We start from the raw sequence: 20,878 nt of genomic DNA, 5'->3' as shown, positions 1-20,878 counted from the left end.
TCTACAGCTTTCCAATTCATCTAGACTAAATGGAACAGAAGACCACGAGGATGCAGGCTCTGTATATATCTGACTATATTTTGCTCTGTCGCTCATCTGTTTGCCTTCTGCTCGTGTACGTTACAATCCTCGCGTGTCTTCTTAGTGACCAAAAAATAAGATTGCTCCTAGTTAGAGAGATGGGCCTGTACATCCAAGTTAATTAGGGACTACAGTACTACGAGTAGACTATATGGTAGTTGTAAGTCATAATGGCTGACAGGGTCAATTCTTTCAAGCTAATAGATTAGCACGCCTCACTACAATTCAAGTACTTTCAACGGAGGTATAACGGTTTCTAGAGCATGGGGTTAGTTTGTCAATTATATCTTCTGTACGCGTGCTGACATCCATTGGGATACTAGTTGGCACCAACAATCGATTTGACCCATTTCGTCTGTTTCGTGACTGCTACCTCTTTTGGCGAGTTAACCATGAGTTTCCGGCGAATATCAGTTGTGGAGCAGCAGAAACATAAAGTGATATTCTGATATTGATACGCTGCATCCAAGCTCAGTTTTGGTTTGTCAATTTCCAATTAAAGAGACCCTTGGACTTGGAGCGGAATGTACTCTGCAATAGTATATTATTACTGGGGTTATATGAAGTCCTGAGGCTCATAAAAGTCAGACGGTAGCACCCGAGGCCCTAACGCAAAGAAATAAAAGCATGACTTATATACTTTGCTCTGTGGCAGAGTCCGTTCTCATATGGGATTGTCCGACTTGAAGAGACGCTTCACAAAGTCATTTAAAGAGCCCCAGAAACTATTTAATGGCTTGTCAGCCACTGAATTGTGAGAGCGAATAAAATCTTATTTGAATACCTTACTATCAAACAAGGAGAAGCCTGGGTATGGTTTTCTCCTTGTTGTGTTGTGCTCCACAGTGCTTAAGTCGGATTGATTAAGACGAAATTAAAATGCCATGAGGCCTGCATGAGCTGGACAGAAACCAAGAACGTTGACTCATCGCACAACCACGCGGCTGACAGATGGTAGAGAATTCTGAGGTTTAAACGACAATACTTGGCAACCAAGGGAAAAGTGAAAGAGTGGCGAGGAAAGGCTGAGCCCGCGATTACTGGAGATCTCAAAAGTCAAAAAGTCAAAGAAACAGCTCTTGCGTCGCGCCGGGGCAGATCCCCCGGACCTCCCACTAGGGACTAGCGGTGGTGGTGACTAAGCAGGCGGGAGGAAGGCGGATTTCGCCCGGAGAGAGCGACTTTCACCTCAACCACATCCCTCCGGCACGCCTGCCTTGCTTTCAACTCCCTTCCGGCATTCACCCGGCATTCTACGGCTCGTCACACGCTGAGACTCTGAATATTGAGTTCTTGAAGTAAGAAAGATCATCTACAGAAGCAGTGCAAGTTCGAGGGTGGTCGGAAGTAGTGGTTGTGGAGACTCAACTGTCGCATTCGCCCGTGGCAAGCGACCGCTGCGACGGCGAGGCTTTACCTGTGATAAGCCCGACAACCCCCATTCACGTCGAGCTCTCGCGTGTTAATAGGCACCCCGTTCTTTTTTCTATTTTCTTAGAAGACAGAGCAAATTTATTTGACCCAAACTTCATTAATTTCCTTCACCTGGCTTGACAAAGCGTCTTCTCGTCCTTGTCTGATCCCAACAGCGATCATGTCGAACCAGCAGGTGGTGAGTGCATCTTAAAAAAACAAACCTTATCAGAGCTGGAGACTTCGATGAGCCTGGATTGTGGCTTAATACTCCCTTCGAAGTTCTCCATTCCCCCGCTCTAACCCCATATCATAACCATGTGAGATGTTGGCTCATACCAGTTATCCCTAGGGCACGGTGTTCGATCGTGTCATCCAGGAGGTCTGTGATGGCTCCCAGGTGGACTTCGAGGAAAGTGGTGTGGACCAGCAAACACTGTTAGATTTGCGCAAGGTTAGTACTCCATCAAGAACCATTTTCCTTTGTTGGAGATATTCTTTTGAGGTCAAAAGAAGTCGTGATGTTTGGGGTGATGAGCCCCAGGGGGAGACGCCCCAAGCGGGGTCCGAGAGGTGCGGGAAGGGCGGCCGCCTGGGGGCATCGCCTGCTTTTGAGTCTCTTTTTATACCGCGCCGCTTTTACCCGCCCTAGTCGGCCTGCCAAGCCGCTTCAGCATCGTCATTCGCTGCCCGTATCCCCTTCACCTTTCGGTCTCAGTCCTTTTTATACCTACCACTTGGCCCTTCTGACTCCTTGCTCCATTCAATTTCTCCCGTTAACTCAAACCTCCGTATGCTAACCTTCGTTCCCAGAGCTGGCAGAAGAAGCTCTCCTCATTGGGTGTCGCTCACTTCCCTTGGGATCCGCCGCCGCCGCAAGCCGCTCCCCCTCAGACACAAAATATCCTCCCTCCCACCGCAACTGTGCCGTCAAATGCTCCTCGGCCTGGTCCACCCCCTCAGCCACAGCATCATGTTCCTCCTCCCCCTCCTCAACAGCAACCCATCCCTCAGTCTGTTCCCGCTACGGCACCTCCGCTCCAGGCTCCTGCTCCGGTTGGGGCCGGCCCCAATGCCATGGGTCAACAACAACAACCTCACATCAAGACCGAACCTGGCGTCAACGGTCAGCCTGGGATGATGCCGATGAATAATATGATGATGCCAAACTCCTCCAACCCACAGTCTGCTCAAGAACGAGCTGCCAATATGCTTCGTCAGCGTTACGGAGCTGCAGCCGCTAACTCAGTCAGTCAGCTGCAAGCACAGTCACAGGCCCAAGCAGCCATGGCCATACCTGGCCAGCCGCGCCCCCAACCTATGCAGCATGTACCCAACGGGCAGGCTCCACAGATCAAGCAAGAACCGGGGTACCCCCCTGTGTCTCAACCCCCTGTCGGCAATACTCAAACGGACGGTGCCGGTGATGATGCCTTGTCTGCATGGAAGGCTGAGGTTGCACGGAGGCGGGAAGCTGCCGAACGCCAGGGAGGAGAAGGTGATCGTCTTCTTCGTGACCATCTCAGACAACAGATGCTACAGTTAGAAGGTGGTGGTCTGATGCTGCCTCTCGACGAGCATGACTACTCATCGAAGACATCGACTCGTGGGCTGGTGGCTACCCAAGCAGAGCCAGCTGATGTGTCAGCAGTTGCTGGTTCCTCATCTCATCCACCCAAGGTCCTCGGTGCTCAATTCGACGGCCCAGGTGGTGATGATGAAAGGGATGAGGATGATGAGGATGCCATCAATTCTGATCTTGACGACCCTGACGACCTTGTTGCTGAGGATCATGATGCTGAAGATGCCGTAGGCCAGGTCATGCTTTGCACCTATGACAAGGTTCAACGTGTGAAGAACAAGTGGAAGTGCACCCTCAAAGATGGTATCCTGACCACTGGTGGCAAGGAGTAAGTACATCAATATCACTCATTCCACTTAACCTCCTGCTAACAAGTGAACAGGTACGTCTTCCACAAAGGTCAAGGAGAATTCGAGTGGTAGATGTGCGTAAGCATCATCCATTTACTCCGGATAACTCCTAGAACGTGTATTCCATTCTCCATACCTCTTTCTATGTTCTACTGGCCTCGTTTATACTCAGCATGTAAAAACCCCAGATCTGACTCAGGATCCTATGAGCAACGAAACCCATATCTGGTTCCTTTTTCTTCTTCCAACTATGTCTGGATGGTCGGTGCAAGCGGAAATTTGCCTCAAATGACGATTTGATTTTCACGAAGTAAACAAACAACACCGGGATTTCTGTTTCTTTTTTTCCCTTTTTGTCCTTGATTAACACTTTTTTTTTATTTACTTTCCTCATACTCTTTGCTTCTTCCCCACATTGGATGTATGTGGCGCTTATGAGGTGGACGGCGGTTCCTTTTCAAGTTCAAGCTGTACTAGAGTAACATATCTGAAATGAATGAAACAGATTGTTTTCTTCTATATTCTGAACATCACACTTATCTTGATAAAGAGCAGCCTATTAAGTGGCCAAGGACCACCCTATGCTATCAACAAGTAAAAGTAATCGATCACGTACATCCAAGTGAGATAGGAACTACGTCCCAAGTAAATCAACGTCCCAAAGATCACTCAATTACACCAGCGTAGCACCCAGATCAAGAATTAATTACATGACATTCATAATCGAAACCAGTAACTAGTTAGCTAACCTATTAGTCGACTATCAAGCAAGTATACCCGAGAGGTAATGATAATATGGAGTGAAATTGATTCATGTTCAGACTTTTTTTGTTTAAGAAAAGAAAAGGAGCCCTTTTTCCGCAAAGCAAACAACATTACGTCAAACCTTCAACAATCGAAACGGGAATCTCAAAGGAGCAAACAGGCAAAACACTCAAAGCAACAAGAACATAGCGAGGAATAGTATCTATCAGCGACTCAGCCAGTCAGTTCGAAAGTCCCATGTTTCTCCAACAACACCACAGGCAAATAAGAACAAGAGACGCAAAAACGGGAGGAAGAAATGATCAGCAAAGATAAAAGGAAATAGAAACACAAAAACGCAGTGTAGGAGCCAGAAGCCGGTCTGAAAAAGAAAAAGAAAAAACATTATCTACAGAACTGATTGACGCCAGAGTACCACCAGTAGTTACTTTTTTTTTCATGGTCTTCCCTTGTCTCCAAGCAGCGAAAACCTCATTATGCCAAAGAAAAGGCAAAGAACGACAACCACCGCGTTGCTCCAACTTTGCATATCCAGTAGAAACCATTGCGCTAAATTGCTTTTCGTTCTTTTTTCAAACCCAAAGTCGTCCCATCGTAACCGTACTCCAAGTTTTTCTGCAGGGCATGACACGCCTTTGAAGGTTCTGATTAAGTAATTCGGCACCGCGGATGGCGAAGGAGCCCAGGATTGGAGACGTGACAATGGAAGTCGACAAATGAAATACCCAACTTTCTGTTTTGATCCCGAATACACATAACCGTCAAAGCTAAGCAAATGCCAGGAGCAAGCAAAAGAATCCAGAGAATCCACGCCGATACGTCTATCGGCTGTTAAGTCGTGGAAGAACTTCTTCAAAGTCTTTAAAAAAGGACTGATTAATTACCAGACCAAAGCACGGTCGTCCCAAACCGCGATTGACATGACGTTCATACCATTAACTCCAAGCCACCAAACCTGTCATTAAATCGTATTCCGCGCGACGAGGCCGTCAGAGATCGTCGTGTCGAATTAGTGTGGGAATAATGATGCGTAAAATTGGATTGCATGTCGTTCGTGATATGGGGAACTTATAAAAGACCCTCTTCACCGATGCCAGGTAGGCCAGCCCCAGCAACGTTGATGTTCTGCCCTTGCATGACGCCTCCACCAAAAGCCAAATTCCTGCCTGCAGCAAGCTGGAAATCAGGATTGCAGGGCGGCGAGTGCGACTTGTGGTATTTGAGACCGTTCAAGTTCTTGTAACGCTTGCCACAGACCTCGCAGCGGTAGGGCTTCTCCTTCTCCATACCAAGTGTTCCAGGATATGGCGTTGATGTCTCGGGGTTGACGATAGAAAAGGTGCCGTCTGCGTTGTCGTGAAGTTGCTGATTGTTGTGGCCATGCTAGGGAATGATTAGACAAGCTAAGGATGGTTTGGCTTGGAAAAAGAACTTACAGCTTTGTGATATTTCAGACCATTTTGGTTCTTATACGCTTTCTCGCAGCCAATGACTGGGCACCGGAAAGGCTTGGGTTCCTCGTTGGGAAGGAGAGCAGTGGTATCAGGAACACCCGCCAACAACTGTTGCTCTCGGATTCGTCGAGCAATTTCACTGTTAGGGCCATACTGTGCTCCACTGAGCTTAAAGTGAGCATTGGGGGTATTGATTCCGCCAGTGGGACTAAACAGTCGTTTGGCTGGTTCGTCGATACACAAGTCTACCATATCGTTGTTGTTTCCGGCGAACCTTCCAAACTGAGACTGACCCTGCATCATCGGGTTTTGCATAGCCAGGTCTCCGAAACCACCAAGCATGCTGTCATCCAGTTCTGCCGGCGTCCCGGGGGCAGAGGAGTCTGGTGTGGTCCGGAACTGTGAGTTCTGTAGAGGGTTCGCCATCAAAGTAGGTGTATTAACGGAAGAAACCGTTGGGTTGTTCTGCAGCGACAGAGGGCGCCCAGAGGCAACGGGAGTACCGGGCTGAGAGCCTTTGAACCCTTGGTGTCCTGGAAGCATCGACAAATTCAGATGCGGAACCCTTTGGTTGGTACTGCCAAAACCTCCTTGGCCTCCATCACGCGACTGAGGCGCGAACAGCTGTGCAGTGGCGGCATCGTGATCACCCATTGGCTCATCAAGTTCCATGTCATCGATGGTATCCATATCCGAATGCTGCTGAGTGTGTGGAAGCTGACTCATTTTCCGCTGCAAGTCCAGAGTCCTATCTGGCTGCAATCCACGGCCCTGGTTATTGTTTTGCTGGCCTTGTTGCTGCTGCGCCATCGCCACCGCAGCCAGGGCCGCTCTACTATCGCCTTGACTGGGGCGGTGGCCCTGCTGAGGTGACTTGGTGGCGTGAGCTTCCTCATAGTGCTGCAAAAGATCGTGAAGCGTCGGAAGAGTCACCCCACAGCAATTGAAGTCGCGCATAAAGTTCGCTTCCAGCTTGGGTAAATATGAGGATGAATGAAATGACGGTGACTGAAAAGTGAACGGAGATGTGCCGGTCATGATTATACTAGATGATTCATCGTCAGCTTCCAGTGGCCAAAGCACTCGCGCGATCACGGGAAATCGTAGAGGTTCCCATAACGACATGGACACTCACTCATCGCGAATCCAACTGCCAACAGACACGCCACCCCAGCTCATCCCACCAACTAAGCTTCCTGCCAAAGACTCACGGCGGGGTTTATCGCGGTTGGAGCCGGACATTGAGATGGGCTTCGTTCCGTTGCCCCATTGTGCCGTAGCTGCACCGATGGAGTCCTTGCGAGGAGGGGGGGCCTTGAAGACGCTGAGACCAACACCGTTCGCATGGGATAAACTGCCTGTCCGTTCTCCATTACCCGCTCTCTGCAGAGCAGACGTCAGGTTCGACGCCTGCTGTCCGGGAGGAGAAACGGAACTCTGGCGGGTGGCGATGTCGATCGGAGCGGCTGCACCGGTCATGGTGTTGGTTTGTATGGGGGAGGAAGGAAAGAGAGGGAAGTCGAGATCTGAATCGAAGTGAGGGTGTAGTTGCTGGTTGTCAAAGTACGGTGAGGACGTGTCGCCGCCGACGTCGAGTGAATTTCGAGTCCACGAGGAATCCGAGAGTAGCTTTTCCCTATCCGGTCTGCGCAACGGTACGCCAAACCCGAGGGGAGTGGTGACGGGGGTCGAGTCCCTGGTAGAGGCGCAATCGAGGTCCCCGACAGAGGGAGAGTAATGAAGTGAGGGAGGAGGAGGACTATGCGTCGCTTCTGACGACCCGAGCATGAAGGAACGATTCCACGACGGCGGTTTTGGGCGGGATCACACAAGGAGTGTCCACCACCCTCGGATGTTGTCCCGCTTTGGCTGCGGAACTTGTGACGGATTCGGGAAAGGTGGCGGGACGTAACGATATTACTGATCGATTCGATCACCAGAAGGGAAGAAAACAAATTCTGAGATGCAGAAAAAGAAGATGATGGTAATAGAAGTAGATGAGGATGATGAGAAGATGATGATGATGGTGTAAAGATGGGGAAATTGAGTTGAATGGGGGGGGAAGGGTGTGGGCAACACACACGCACACACGAGGAACAACAAGTCCAATTTCACCGACAAGCAGCGAAGTCAGGAAGCCCAGCAACTGGCGGCAAGCAAGCAACGACCGGAAAGGACCACCAGGTAATAATGACTAGACAGTGACCGGACCTGTCTTGGGTTTCTTGCCGGCGGAGAGAGGGAGGGGGCAATTCACGGCACCACGCCTTCACTACTACGTACTTACTATTACTAGGAAAGGGTTGACTTCTCAAACATTACCGTTTTATTACAACTCAATCTGGTCAAGTCCGTCCATGACCTAAATTACGGTACATCCCGGACAATGGCCGCACTAATCTGGATTGGGTAAGAACAGCCTTAGTCATGGTCTGGCTGGGGCCACCCATAACTATTTCCAGGCAATCAGAGCTGCCCAGCATCTGCCCAGTGCCCAACGACGAATCTTCTTGCGACTTACTATTACGTATGAGGATGGCGGAGGATCCATGGGAGGTTTCGACCACTGACTCCAGTGGCCAGCAAACAGCTTCTGGTTCCCTTCGGCTTCTAGCAGGTGGAGCCCCCTTTAGTAGCAATGCACTTGACACCGCTTGCAGTCTAGTCGAGTCACTAGCGCTTCTTCGAAAAGTCGATGATGATGACGGCGGTGGACTGGTGTGTAGCTAACTGCTGCAGGAGATCCAGAGGGGCGTCACCCTTGTATCGTCTGTTTGTATGAAACTGTATTACCGGGGATTGGTCCCCGCTCCATTTTCCGGTCTCTGTATTATTACGGAGCTGGACCTACTTTTGGTGGTGGTGCTACCTACCTACTATACAACTACTAATTACTAGCAAGTTCAACCAGCTCATTCATCTGCGTTGTTCTTGCAACATCCATCCATCCATCCACCAATCCCACTGTCGTCTCATCTCGTCTGTCCGTGCGGATATGTTTTACTCGATTTCGGGCTCATCCGCTCTTCAGAAGAAGTAGTTAATGACTCGACCCTTCCAGAAAACAATATGCTTGTGCAACACTGAGACTCCTCTCGGAGCCTTGAATGTCTCGTACTACCCCCAGCAAGCACGCTACCTACCCGTGGTTCACATGCGCGCTATATCCTGGTCGAGATCCCTCCGGGGACTCGTAGCCTATGATAGTACCATCACACCCTGAAGTTATCCGATGAACCGGTCCTAGAACCTGGATCATTCATTCCGGCGGTGTCAGAAAGGGTCCAAAGCTTGTCATGCCACACCAAGCCAGGTGCGTCGGTTAGACACACTCACCAACGCAACCCCCACAGAACCCGAAATTCAGTACTCAACCCGGGGTCTTGATATTCAGGAACTCCTGTGGTGGAAGTGACCCGGAAAATGGAGGTCCAGGTGCAAGTCACTGCATATTTCAGCGCGCGTTTAGTATCAGGGGCTACAACACTTTCCTATGGTGCTATTGGGTGACCTGGCTGGTGGTTAACATTGGCTACCTTCCTTATCATTCGCATCGGACATTCCAGGACCTCCGTCTAACGTTATACTCCGCGATACCCTCTTCAGTAAGCCCCGATCTCTAGTATGGCGGAGTTAGAACCGATATTACGATAAGCACGAAGCACGGCCACTTATCGCTCCTTTTCAGCACTGGCCATATATCAATGACATCAATATCATAGCAGCCTCACTTGTAAGCGAACGAGGCAAATGGGCGGTCTGTATGGGCGTTTCTTGAACGAAAGTACTGATAAATCGGTGTATCGAAGAGCAAGCCCTCACGACTTGGGCGCTAAAATGGCCTAGCAGTAGTAACATACACACCGTTCTCCCGCTCAGCATGGTCTGCTGATAGACCAGATCGCCTGGTATTGGCTGGGACGTGAGAGATCGCAGGAATGGGACCAAGCCCCTTTTCCTCCGGGTGCCGATCGCCACGAAAATCGGGGAGGATGAATTCTCATTCATTCTCAATCATGCAATTAGTCTAGGGCATATCCTGGAGGTGTGTTCTTGGCTCCAACACTAGAAGCACTGAAGAAGCATTTCTAATGGTTAGCGGCTACTTTCCGTCTTTCACCGCATTATCGGTTGAGTGACTTGCCTTTTCGGGCGCAAGTGCTGACCATGCAACATTGATGAACTGACTCTGCTGTTGGATTGATAGAACTAACCAAGCCAATATCAACTACGCAGCTTCAGGTTACAGACGACATGGATGGTTGTATGTTCTGCAATCTCATACTCATCTGGGCAAGCTGAACCGATGCCCCGGCTCTACTGGTCCCCTACCCCTGTCAAGCGCCATCCGTTTATTTCATCCATGTCTCAACCCTCGAATACCTCGGCTGCGTTTTACCGAACCTAATTCGAGTCAAGTGAGGCGCTTGTATCCACCAGGTATTCCCCCGAGGACTGCGCGTGTACGCTATAAAGTATATACCGCTTTTCGGAGTATTGCTGCCAGCCGCACTCTGATTACTGAGCATTCCTACAGCACGCAGTAGTCGCCTTACAGCCGCTACTCTAATCAGGCACCTGCATTCTGGGATGACTGGGGAACACAAGTGACGGATCCCATACATGGTAGATTATGTACATGAATTAGTAGTACTCCCTTACATACATGGTACTACTCACAGCACATGATGCCTACCAAACAACCCCGGAGCTGAATCAATATCTTCAAATAGTCTACGCATCGATGTCGTACAGTTGCGTAAGCTTACAAGAGTCATACAATCCCAGAAAGACCAATATATATAAGAAAGTACGTATTGTTCAGCAATAAATAGAACCAATTTGCCACCCTTGCATTTCCAAGTCCACGGTTCCTGGAATGCCACATGTGCTTTTTGTCCCTTGATGTGGATACCATGATCTATCCACCTTACAACAATTAACGAACCACAACCCCTTCAACCTGTACCTGCCTCATGCAGATTATACTGCAGCAGCCTATACGCATAATATCCACCCATCCACATACGAAAAAAGGGGGGGGGGAGCGAAACCAGTATACAGCACACGTAAATAGCACTCAGAAATTGGTCAAGGCCATAAACAGCCAACCATATACAGTAACTATGCACTAAACTACTACTTGAGTAAATAAGCAGGTGCATTCCGACGTTTCCTTCCCCCCCCCCGACTCCATTCCGTAGAGTTAGGCTTACACGACATACGAAAGTCAATGTACATGTAACATGATGCATGGGGGGAGGGTAGTTAATCCTCATCAGGACATATCAGATCAGCAGGTACAAGGCGCTAAGCAGAGTGACTAAAAGTGAGGGGCGCAGGAGATCTTCGCCATCGTTTCGAAATCGCCCAATGCTAGAGGCGTATTCGTAGTCCTGTGGCCTTCTTGCCAAGATGGAATTGACTTTCTGGATAGTTACTGAAGTTTAAGAAGGAGAGGGGGTGCAGCGATAATAAGTACTGTATGTAGTACTAGTGAACGTGATGACTGAGGGCGGGTGTTTGATGGTTGCTAGTCGGATATATCTCGGATGTAGTATTCTGTCTTCAATACTTTGTAGCATGGTGATTTTTGTCCTCAGCAGTATGTATGTATGGATGATCCTTGCCACTGTGGTGGATTGCGTATCCCACAGTCGTCGTAACATTCGACGAGTAACGATCGATCTCAGCGATGGGCGGAGCGACAGCATAGAACGGAGACTATGCCTTGATTGGAACCGTGATTGTGGGTGTGCTCGACGCGAGACCAAACGGCTTTTGCTAACTACTTAATAAGTTAGTTAGCTAGTAAGTTAACGACAGACAGGTGGCTGACTTCTCAGCATTGATCTACCCCCCCCTCCATCAACCGGGTCGTTTGAGTTCTTCTAGAAACCCAGAAAATGTAAGCATTGCAAGACTAGGTTCAACTTCGGTGGGGCTCTTGTTCAGTATGTAAAGTAAGATTACGCTAGTCTGTTCGACGTTTGTAATGGATGGGGGGGAAGGAGGTTGCCCGGTAAGGCGACGGCAAAGGATCGCTTCCGTTTTACTGCGTATACCGCCCATCGTAACAGCACCTCAGGGATTGACTGTCAGAAGTTCAGAACACAGCAGGTCCGCACCGCCACTACTATCTACTAAGCAACGCCTTGACCGCCCTCCGTCCCGCCACGCTGGAACTGCCGCCAACGCCACTGTCAATGCAAACATTACAAACTGCACCCCTCGAAATTTTTGCCCGCATTAGATTGATTGATTGCGGAGATTCTCGAGGACCGACCGGCATCTTTTCGAATTCGGAAAGGGTCTGGATTACACGACGCACTGATTCTAGCCCAATTGTCGCATTGCGCAGTTCAGCTCTTTTGGTGATTAAATAAGGTCATTTTTTTTATATCTTTTTTCGAGGAAAGCGACTGTTCACAATGGAGCCAACAACCGCTCAGGAACAGCTGCCCGCTCCGGAGGTTAATGCGCCCAAGCGTGAGCCTGAGAATGGCGATGCCGCTGCAGACCAGGCCCAGGAGCCACCCTCGAAGAAGGCCAGACTCGATAATTTGGCGGATTCTAATGGGCAAACGGCTGATGCGCCCGCCCCGCGCATGAAGGGCGTTGCTCCTATCAAGCCTGAGTATGTGGTGACCAAAATTGTATGCGATGCGCGCGCTCCATCCTAACTGACTTTCCCTGCTAGGTTCATTCTCGACCAACAACCCACAAGAGGCCAGAGAAATCCCGATGATAATGCAGACGATGCCGCCGAAGCTGCGCACCACGATGGACGCGCCGATGAGCAGAACGGGAAGAAGAACAAGAAGAAGAAGACTGGTCAGAATACGAACCGCACGTTCGGTCGATCCGAGGATGCGAAGGGATTGTGTTCTAGTGTGAACTTCAGGCCTGAGTTCTCTCCTGCCGAGTGCACTTTTGGTGAGAAGTGTCGGTATGAGCATGACCTGCGGAAATACTTGAAGGAGCACAAACGGGAAGACCTTACGACGTTCAATGGCGTATGTCCTGTCTGGGATATCAACGGAAAGTGTTTCGTGGGCTGGAAATGTCGCTTCGTCGGTTCACACTCGGAGGAGCGCGAGACGGCCGATGGGAGGAAAGAGTTGGTTCTTATTGAGGATGAAGAGCGCAAGAAGAAGGTTCAGCGGCTTGTTCCGTTTGCTGGAGAGGACGGGGCGGTCAATGTTGCTTCGATGGAGGATAAGATCGCTTTGGCAAGGAGAAAAATGGATTTCCCGAGAGCTGGACCGTACAGCAATTGGTTGGAAAACACATCTAGAACCATTGAGAGGGAGCTCCACAAGCGCCATCGTGCTGCGCCTGTAGGAGCTGAGACCAAGGATGGAGAGAAGGATGCAGAGACCAAGGATACCGAGACTAAGGATGCCGAGAACAAGGATGCCGAGAAGAAGGAGGAAAAGGAGGAAAACCGAGCTCTCTACGTTGAGCCGCCATTCATGCCATCGGAGAAGCGCCGACTGTACTTCGGACCCGAGACACCGGCACTGGCGCCTTTGACTACCCAGGGCAACATGCCTTTCCGAAGACTTTGCGTTGAGCTTGGCGCACAATTCACCTATTCTGAGATGGCAATGAGCTTGCCCTTGATCCAGGGTAACAAGTCGGAATGGGCTTTAATGCGAGCCCATGAGTCGGAGATGCTCCCTCCCACGATGCTGCCCGGGGCAGACATCGTGCAGGGCTATGATAATTCCAAGGACATGAAGTTTGGTGCTCAAATTGCAGCAAACAAGCCCTGGCAAGCCTTCAAGGCTACAGAGGCACTGGCTAAAGTTACTCCCAACCTGCGTGTCATCGATCTGAACTGTGGCTGCCCTATTGACCTCGTCTTCAAGGACGGTGCTGGCTCTGCTCTTTTGGAGCACCCGTCGAAGCTCGAGAAGATCATTCGTGGTATGAACACTGTTTCGGATCAGATTCCTATCACTGTCAAGATCCGTATGGGAACGAAGGACAACAATCCGAACGCCTTGAAACTGACGGAGCGTTTGCTGCTTGGAGGCTATGAAACTAGTCTGCTTCATCACGACGGCGCCGCAGGTGCAGCAGCTATTACTCTTCACGGTCGTAGCAGACAGCAGCGTTACACCAGACAAGCTGATTGGGAATACATCTCCGAATGTGCCGCCTTGATCAAGCGCTTGAACGAGAAGACTGACGCGGTGACGGATACCATCCGGGAGCCTGATGCCCGGACCCAGCCAAACGGTGGCAAGGTTTACTTCCTGGGCAACGGTGACTGCTACTCTCATGTTGACTATGATACCCACATCAACAATGCTGGTGTTGATGCTGTTATGCTTGGTCGTGGTCCTCTGATCAAGCCTTGGCTCTTCGAGGAAATCCAGGCGGGCCAGTACCTTGACAAGTCCGCTACGGAACGTTTGGCAATGATTGAGAAGTTCTGTAAGTATGGTCTGGAGGCATGGGGATCCGATGAGCACGGTGTCGGTACGACTAGACGCTTCTTGATGGAATGGCTGAGCTTCACTCGTCGCTATGTACCCATCGGGTTGCTCGAGCATCTTCCCCCCTACATCAACGACCGGCCCCCGGCTTTCAGAGGCCGGAATGAGCTTGAGACACTGCTGGCCAGTGCCAACTACAAGGATTGGCTCAAGATCTCGTAAGTATCTTCCTCTAACAAGTTCAATCTTCGGACTTATTCTAACAACCTTCTAGGGAGATGTTCCTCGGACCGGCTCATAAGGACTTCAAGTTCGAGCCCAAGCACAAGTCCAACTCGTATGACGAAGCGGAGGGTTAAGCACATGCTTTCTAGATTAGGATTAACGCATATAGATGATGAACATACCACAGCTAGCAATCATGTGCAGTCAAACAGAATTAGATACATACTTTAGATAAACCCTGCTGCTATGACGTAGACGGCAGGCTGAGCCGCGGCCGACAGAGTCACGTGCACGATCACAGCTCCGGGCGGTAATGACGTCTTCCTCTCACCAGAAACTGCAAAAAGACCACCTCATCTCCTGAACTGCCTAACCTTCCTGCTCTGTTCTGGCACTGTTCATGCCAGTATACTAGCTAGGAGAACTTATTCGACAAACATTGTTCGCTCTACGCCTGCTCGACCTCTTGGGTTCCTCAACTCTTCTTGCGTGTTACCGTGTACTTTTGTTTATCTTCGCAAAACAAACCCCACAACCGCAGCTGGATTTCCAGCCAAACTTGCATATTGAAGCATCTGTCGGAAGATTACCTGGATTGCAATCCTAGACAAAATGACTCTCTACTACAGCCTTGTATGTATTGCCATTTGTTGTTAACCCTCGTCGCAATGGCATGAAACTCGGGATTGTTGCAGCCTGCAGCCTGCAGCCCCTGACCCGCGCACTCCCGGGCCATCAGATAATGTGTCGAACCAACATATGCTTACAACATGGTTATAGGTTTTTTGCCTGTTGGTGTTTGAGATGGCGGTCTTCATGGGCCTCATCATCCCTCTTCCATTCACCGTGAAGAGGAAGCTCTTCGCTTTCATTTCGGAAAGTCCGATAGTAGCTAAATTACAATACGGATTAAAGGTATGTAACTCGGCATGGTCCTGCATTCGGAAATACTTATTGAGCTATAGATCACATTCATCTTTATCCTTATCCTCTTCATCGATAGCGTCAACCGCGTATACCGTGTGCAGCTGGAGCTGGCTTCTTTCGGCAAAGAGGGGGGCACCATGGGGTATGCTTCCGACGGTCCACACCCTTTTTAGCATTGCACTGAAACAATTACTGACCTAGCTTTCGCCACAGAGCCGCCGCTCTCGGTACCGATCGTATGGAAGTCCAGGCCCGCAAGTTCTACTCGCAGCGCAACATGTACCTCTGTGGATTCACCCTCTTCCTGTCTCTTATCCTCAACCGCACTTACACCATGATCCTCGATGTCCTTCGTCTTGAGGACAGAGTCAGACTTCTTGAGGGTGACAAGAAGGCTGGCGGCAAGGACTCCGCTCGTCTTGCGCAGGCCGGTGAGATCGGCGAAATCGGCCGTCTCAAGGAGGAGCTCGCAGCCAAGGACCGTGACATTGAGACCCTGAAGAAGCAGTGTGAGGGTCTCACTCGCGAGTACCACAAGCTTGGTGATGAGGTGTCTGGTGAGAAGGGTGAGGCTCCCAAGAAGGACCAGTAGACGACGCTTGGGTGTGCCGCGGGGAAATACAATTGTCAGCCTGCTAGGCCAGTCGGGACTGTGAATTGATCGCTTTTTGAGGCTGATTGATAGAACATCCCGCTGTCCGCAAGCTACCCTTTCATGTGCATTTCGGTTACCATATCTTTCGGGTTTGGATGAGGCGGAATGTTGACAACGACCACCTGGTGGTCGGATGAACCAGCTGTTATTTGAGCGCATTGGTGGAGTGAATCATACTGGTGCAATTCTCGGGGAAGAAGTTGTCATTGCAAAACTTGAGATCTGGGTTATCTGGGTTACAACTCACAATGGAGCAAAAATTCCACCGTCTATGTCAAAATGTAGGCATTCGGTAAATATAAGAGCAGTACACCATGGATACGACCATATACCATACACAATATGCAATAAATACAGTAGTAATCAGCTCTCAGGTCAGAGCCCAATGTAGAAAGAGGTACCAACAGGGCGGGCATCACGTCGAAGCACCTGCGCGCAGCTCCATCATTCTTCTATGACCAACACCGCAGCTTCCTTGAGGCAACAACCAAGCACAGAACTCAAACACTCCAATTAACCCTCAAGCACAATGTTTCAGAGCCAGAATCTTCATCTACTTGCTTCAAGAAACCTACAATTCCTTCTCCTCCACCCCGTGAAAAGCAACAACAGCTTTTACTGTGCCGCGAACTCGTTTGCAACAACCTCCCCCACCCACGCCCCTCACACTGAATTAATCGTGGCAATCGGATGAGTCCCACCTTACGATGAACAATAAGTGCTCTAATCACATCGTACAATAACTACAAGCTAAGCCATTAATCCCTCAACGTTCCCCTCAAATTCCGTCAGCTAACCTGCTCTAAACCTTAGAGACAAGTCAAGCAGATACCAGCTAACAGACGCCCCCACTCACTAAGGCATACGCTGACAAGAAATAAAGAGAAAGACAGTAAATGCATGGAGTGAGCAAGCGAGGGCGTGAAGAAAATCCACTGGTTCCCGCCCTACTCTTCCCGCCTGGGGCCGTTCCGAGGTGAGTGGGCCTGTCACAGGATCATGAAGTTTGGTTTGGTCTGCAGAGTTCGGTTGGGTTCATGTCAGCTAACTTGGCATGACCAGGTAACTATATGTCTCAGACTAGGGATTGGAATAATGGGACGGTAGCCAATGTCGGCTGTCTGTTTCATTCGCTTCATGAGAGATTGGCTAGCTATGAATTTGGTGTACTTTTCATGGGGGTGGTGGTCATCAGGTCTCCTTGAGTGGAACCTGGATTTCGCTTGGCTGCCACTACCAGGTATAAGGTAGTAGTGAGAATTACTTACATTGACTGGGCTACGTCACAAGAAAACAAGGGGGTGGCGATAGCGCAGTCTGTTGCTAAGATGATTGGCAGGTATGACAGAGATGCGCGTGGGGTCTGACAGGAAGGAATTGTGCCAGGAACGCTTTTCCCGCAAGCGATGAGGTTTGCGGCTACATTGCCCCTGAAGGAAGTTTAGGCATGATTCTTCAATCGCTAGGGAGGAGAGATGCATGCGCTAATTTGGATATAAAACACTGCAGTCTTAGTGCCTGTTTCTGACAAATCGGTGGGCTCGAGGCGGTCTGGAGCACACGGTAGGACTCAAATAGTCGATCAAACCCTAAATCCTCACGGGTTTAGACCAATGCGAGTTGACAATGTTCTTCCGCGGCCCATATCTACAGCGCAACTAGACCAGGAATGTCCAGAAACTAGGATAGACGAGCTCCTCCTCGAATATCCGCCGCACCTGTGCGAGCACGAACCGTTCCACCTTGCCGACGTTCTTGAGGACTTGCTTGCCATCTTCTTTCCGGCCAATCTCACTTTCAACTCGGATTTCTTGCAGCAGTCCACCTTGTCGCTTTGCAGAGACGGTCGCATCCCCGCCAGACCGTGAATACTCGGCTTGAGTACCTACATCCGGCTGATCAGACCCAATCAGCGCGTCCGCGTCTTCGGATGACAGGAAGCAGAAGTGGACCCGCTTGCGGATGTACGCGACCACTGCAACACCGTCAAACGTGATCCCTGTAACATTTAGTTTCAAGGGTAGTCCCACGAAACTGGGCATGGGATAGTCCAGAAGAATTTCCGCTGTTAATGACAGCCGCACATCACCCGCGTATTTGGCGTGACACAGTACTTGGAAATCCTCGGGCCGGCGCTCTCGCATTCGAGGAAATCGCAGAGGCTCTTCCGAAGTAGGGTCATCTAAATGCCCATGCTCTTCGGGGTGTGATCCATGGTCAGGACCGCCTGCTCCATCACCATTGTTCTTACTGGACCCGGACGGATGAGAAGGTAACGTGCTGGATGTTGATGGTCGCGAAGTCGGATTACTGCTGTCAATGTCGGCTTCCGGACGCGATTGGTGGGCAGTAAAAATTGGAGGCGGTGGACGCCCCCTATTGCCAGGGCCCATCATCCCAGAATCATTCCATCCGCCTGCGAACGGGGATCCGCCTGCAACTGCAGCAAGGGGTGTCTGCGTTCCTGAAAGTCCACCAAGTGACATCAGATGGTAGCCTAGGGTCGATGTACCTCCGGGTATACCAGGAGTGCCGGAGCGGAAATGCGGGTTGAGATGGTCGCTAAGAGCTATGGGAGACCGCAAGGCCGAGGGTTGAAAGCCTTCGGTGAAAGGATCACGCAGCGATTGATTTATCGCATTGTCGTCGCGGAAAGAAGATTCATTAAGCTCTGGATGAGTCCCATGCCACGGCGAACCGTGCCCGGAGACAAGCCCCTCGGATACATCAGACGCTTCATCATCTTCATCTTCTTCATAGAAGTCGGCGAACGGCTCGCAAAGGTCTTTGATCTCGAGCTCAGGTGGAATCGTCCCGAAGTCGAAAGAATGAACTTGCACTGATCGGATAAAGCGTGGCAGAGCAACCTGCTGGAACTTGTCATGAATGAAAGAGCGGATGCGCTCGGCCAGAGCCTCTCCGTCGGGACCGGAGGTCGCGGCGCCCCAGTCAACTTCTATGGACATTACATGTGCAAAACGGCCTTCTATCCGTGGGTGATGCCAGAGAGAAAGAGGGAAAAAGGATTCGGAAATTGATTCTAGAACCCTGGAAGAGAATCTGAAACAAAGCGAACACCAGGCCGATTAGCTTTTCCAGACCATTCTTGTCGGTGACGTCGAGAATCGGAAAGTCGGAGTTGGCGCTTGTTTTTGTCGCGCTTCGGCGGTTCTCGCCGCTGGTGCGGGTCACGTGAGATCACGACAACGTGACCGCCATCAACGCCCCAACGACAATCCAATGCTGCCACAATGCCTTCTTTTGGCCTCCAACGGTCACAATGGAGCCTGACAGTGACCAGACTTAAATGCCGGCTTTCCTAGGATCTACAAATGACCCTGCCACAAGTTTTGGTTGGCCTGAGCGGCGCAGTCGGTGCCCACACCGCTTTAGGTTTACTGTCCCAGCATTCTGGTTCCCCAGGTCCCTCCCGCCCATCGCCGGTCTAAGGGTGATGGCACAGCTCTGCGGCGCTGTTCTGAGCATTACTCAAGCGGTGTACACTGGCAGCGCAGGCCTGCTGCTCCAGGGGTCGCTCTGGGACCGCCGTACAACAATACTGTGACCAACAAGTGCTATTCATCGGCGCGGCTCGATCACGACTGAGCTAGGCTATCTGGGACCCAACACTGGCGAGTCTAGTACCAGCTACTATTGGCCTACTAAAGGACTTTCCCCTCTATAGAAGGGATGAACAGGTAAACCTGGCTTGCTAATGACCCCTCTCTTGTAACTTTTTAAACTTTTACCCCCGGTATCTGCCTTGAAGCCTGACCAGGTTTAACAACCTGTTAATTTACACCCCCCAGCCGATCCAAGTGCCGTATGCCCGCGTTTCTCTCAGAAACAGAGCAGCCGATAACACATGAAGACGCGAAGGGGGTACGCCACACAACACTGATTCCTCATGTGGTCGGAACAATGCTCCAGAAACCGTACACCCCCATCACTTTGACGCTGTGTTCTTCTTTTCTACGCCAGCGAAGCCGGAGAAAAAGAGGGGCACAGCTACACTGCATTCGAATTTTCAAGCATTGTCGTTGGACACTGCAACCCCGACCTAGCGCCTGGCAGGCCCCAGTTGCACTGGATTTTCAGAATCCCCGATATACGCGCGGAGTTCCTACCCTTACTGGCTCCGAAACCCCCCATCCATCGGCGAGACTCGTTGGCACCAGTCAGCATCTCTTGCCACCGGACAACTCGCGTCTGTGCCCCATTTTCTGCATCTGATTTGCCCGTTGGACATCAGGTGATAAAAAGCGTATGCGGTGCTAATGCAGCCGGTGATGTGCGGTGCTAATCAGGGTCGAGGAGAATTTTCTCGTTAGTTGGTTCCCCCCCTCTCGTGTAGGGTAGGAGGACCCATTGGAGCCTATCTGCATTCCGCGTACGCACACACACAAAATCGCTGCGAGACTTTTCCCCCTATACACCTGATGATGAAAATCGTAGATGAAAATTGTGGTGCAAAATGGAAGAGGAAGGAGAATCAACAGCATTCTCCCCCAGTATCTCCGAGAGTATTCCGGGAATTTTCCTCAGCAATGACAATGGTTTGCGCGGCAAACGTAACCATCGATGTGGAGGAATTCCCCATCCCGGTGACTCGCGCCACGAGGAAGTAGGGCGACAAAGGCAGCAGTGGTGGAGGATTTGTCACACCTAAGCGCCGTCAACCATGGTTCCATGGGCCGGATGGGTCTTGTCATAATCTACTAGTAGTCTAGTCGGCCCCTCCGAGTCAGTAGTTGGTTTTGGGTCCGACAGAATTGCCGCGCTGGTGTGAATCTTTTTTGTCTGTGTGTTCTCTCGTTCCTCGCATTGATCGTCCTTCTGCCTTTTTCCCATGTGAAACCAAATCATGTATATGGAGGTGAAAATAAATTGAATGAGGGAAAAAAAAAAAAAAAAAAAAAAGGAGGGTCTTGTGCAAATCAAACCATATGATCAAGTTGCACCACATACTACTCACACTC

General features: G+C 50.4%; 6 protein-coding genes across 6 annotated transcripts; 3 read left to right on the top strand and 3 right to left on the bottom strand.

Annotated features, from left to right (window-relative positions):
• The first annotated feature begins 1,510 nt into the window (after positions 1 to 1,510).
• On the top strand, positions 1,511 to 3,943 carry BO87DRAFT_371780 (transcription initiation factor IIA large subunit). Its single transcript, XM_025622120.1, has 4 exons — positions 1,511 to 1,693; positions 1,847 to 1,948; positions 2,308 to 3,404; positions 3,459 to 3,943. The coding sequence occupies exons 1-4, from the start codon at positions 1,676 to 1,678 to the stop codon at positions 3,496 to 3,498; spliced, it is 1,257 nt and encodes a 418-aa protein (XP_025485075.1). The 5' UTR covers positions 1,511 to 1,675; the 3' UTR covers positions 3,499 to 3,943.
• Positions 3,944 to 5,259: 1,316 nt separating this feature from the next.
• On the bottom strand, positions 5,260 to 7,433 carry BO87DRAFT_296454 (zinc-coordinating transcription factor SFP1; the record flags this gene model as incomplete). Its single annotated transcript, XM_025618989.1, has 3 exons — positions 5,260 to 5,574; positions 5,628 to 6,690; positions 6,781 to 7,433. 3 exons carry the CDS (start codon positions 7,431 to 7,433, stop codon positions 5,260 to 5,262), a joined length of 2,031 nt encoding a protein of 676 aa, XP_025485074.1.
• A 3,064-nt stretch (positions 7,434 to 10,497) lies between these two features.
• Positions 10,498 to 11,037, bottom strand: BO87DRAFT_3252 (uncharacterized protein). Its single transcript, XM_025620097.1, has one exon. The coding sequence runs from the start codon at positions 10,922 to 10,924 to the stop codon at positions 10,604 to 10,606; it is 321 nt and encodes a 106-aa protein (XP_025485073.1). The 5' UTR covers positions 10,925 to 11,037; the 3' UTR covers positions 10,498 to 10,603.
• A 792-nt stretch (positions 11,038 to 11,829) lies between these two features.
• dus3 (tRNA dihydrouridine synthase DUS3) lies at positions 11,830 to 14,509 on the top strand. Its single transcript, XM_025622119.1, has 3 exons — positions 11,830 to 12,282; positions 12,346 to 14,310; positions 14,367 to 14,509. The coding sequence occupies exons 1-3, from the start codon at positions 12,077 to 12,079 to the stop codon at positions 14,449 to 14,451; spliced, it is 2,256 nt and encodes a 751-aa protein (XP_025485072.1). The 5' UTR covers positions 11,830 to 12,076; the 3' UTR covers positions 14,452 to 14,509.
• Positions 14,510 to 14,791: 282 nt separating this feature from the next.
• Positions 14,792 to 16,154, top strand: BO87DRAFT_371776 (putative BAP31 domain protein). The gene is made up of 4 exons (XM_025622118.1): positions 14,792 to 14,950; positions 15,098 to 15,232; positions 15,283 to 15,386; positions 15,458 to 16,154. Exons 1-4 carry the CDS (start codon positions 14,930 to 14,932, stop codon positions 15,834 to 15,836), a joined length of 639 nt encoding a protein of 212 aa, XP_025485071.1. The 5' UTR covers positions 14,792 to 14,929; the 3' UTR covers positions 15,837 to 16,154.
• A 1,315-nt stretch (positions 16,155 to 17,469) lies between these two features.
• Positions 17,470 to 19,036, bottom strand: mdm12 (ERMES complex subunit MDM12). The gene has a single exon (XM_025619793.1). It carries the CDS (start codon positions 18,863 to 18,865, stop codon positions 17,558 to 17,560), a length of 1,308 nt encoding a protein of 435 aa, XP_025485070.1. The 5' UTR covers positions 18,866 to 19,036; the 3' UTR covers positions 17,470 to 17,557.
• Positions 19,037 to 20,878: the final 1,842 nt, after the last annotated feature.

Source organism: Aspergillus neoniger, assembly GCF_003184625.1.
Source record: "Aspergillus neoniger CBS 115656 unplaced genomic scaffold BO87scaffold_1, whole genome shotgun sequence".
Taxonomy (NCBI): Eukaryota; Fungi; Ascomycota; class Eurotiomycetes; order Eurotiales; family Aspergillaceae; genus Aspergillus; species Aspergillus neoniger.
The sequence above is the reverse complement of the archived record's forward strand: the minus strand, read 5'-3'. Positions and strand labels throughout refer to the sequence as shown.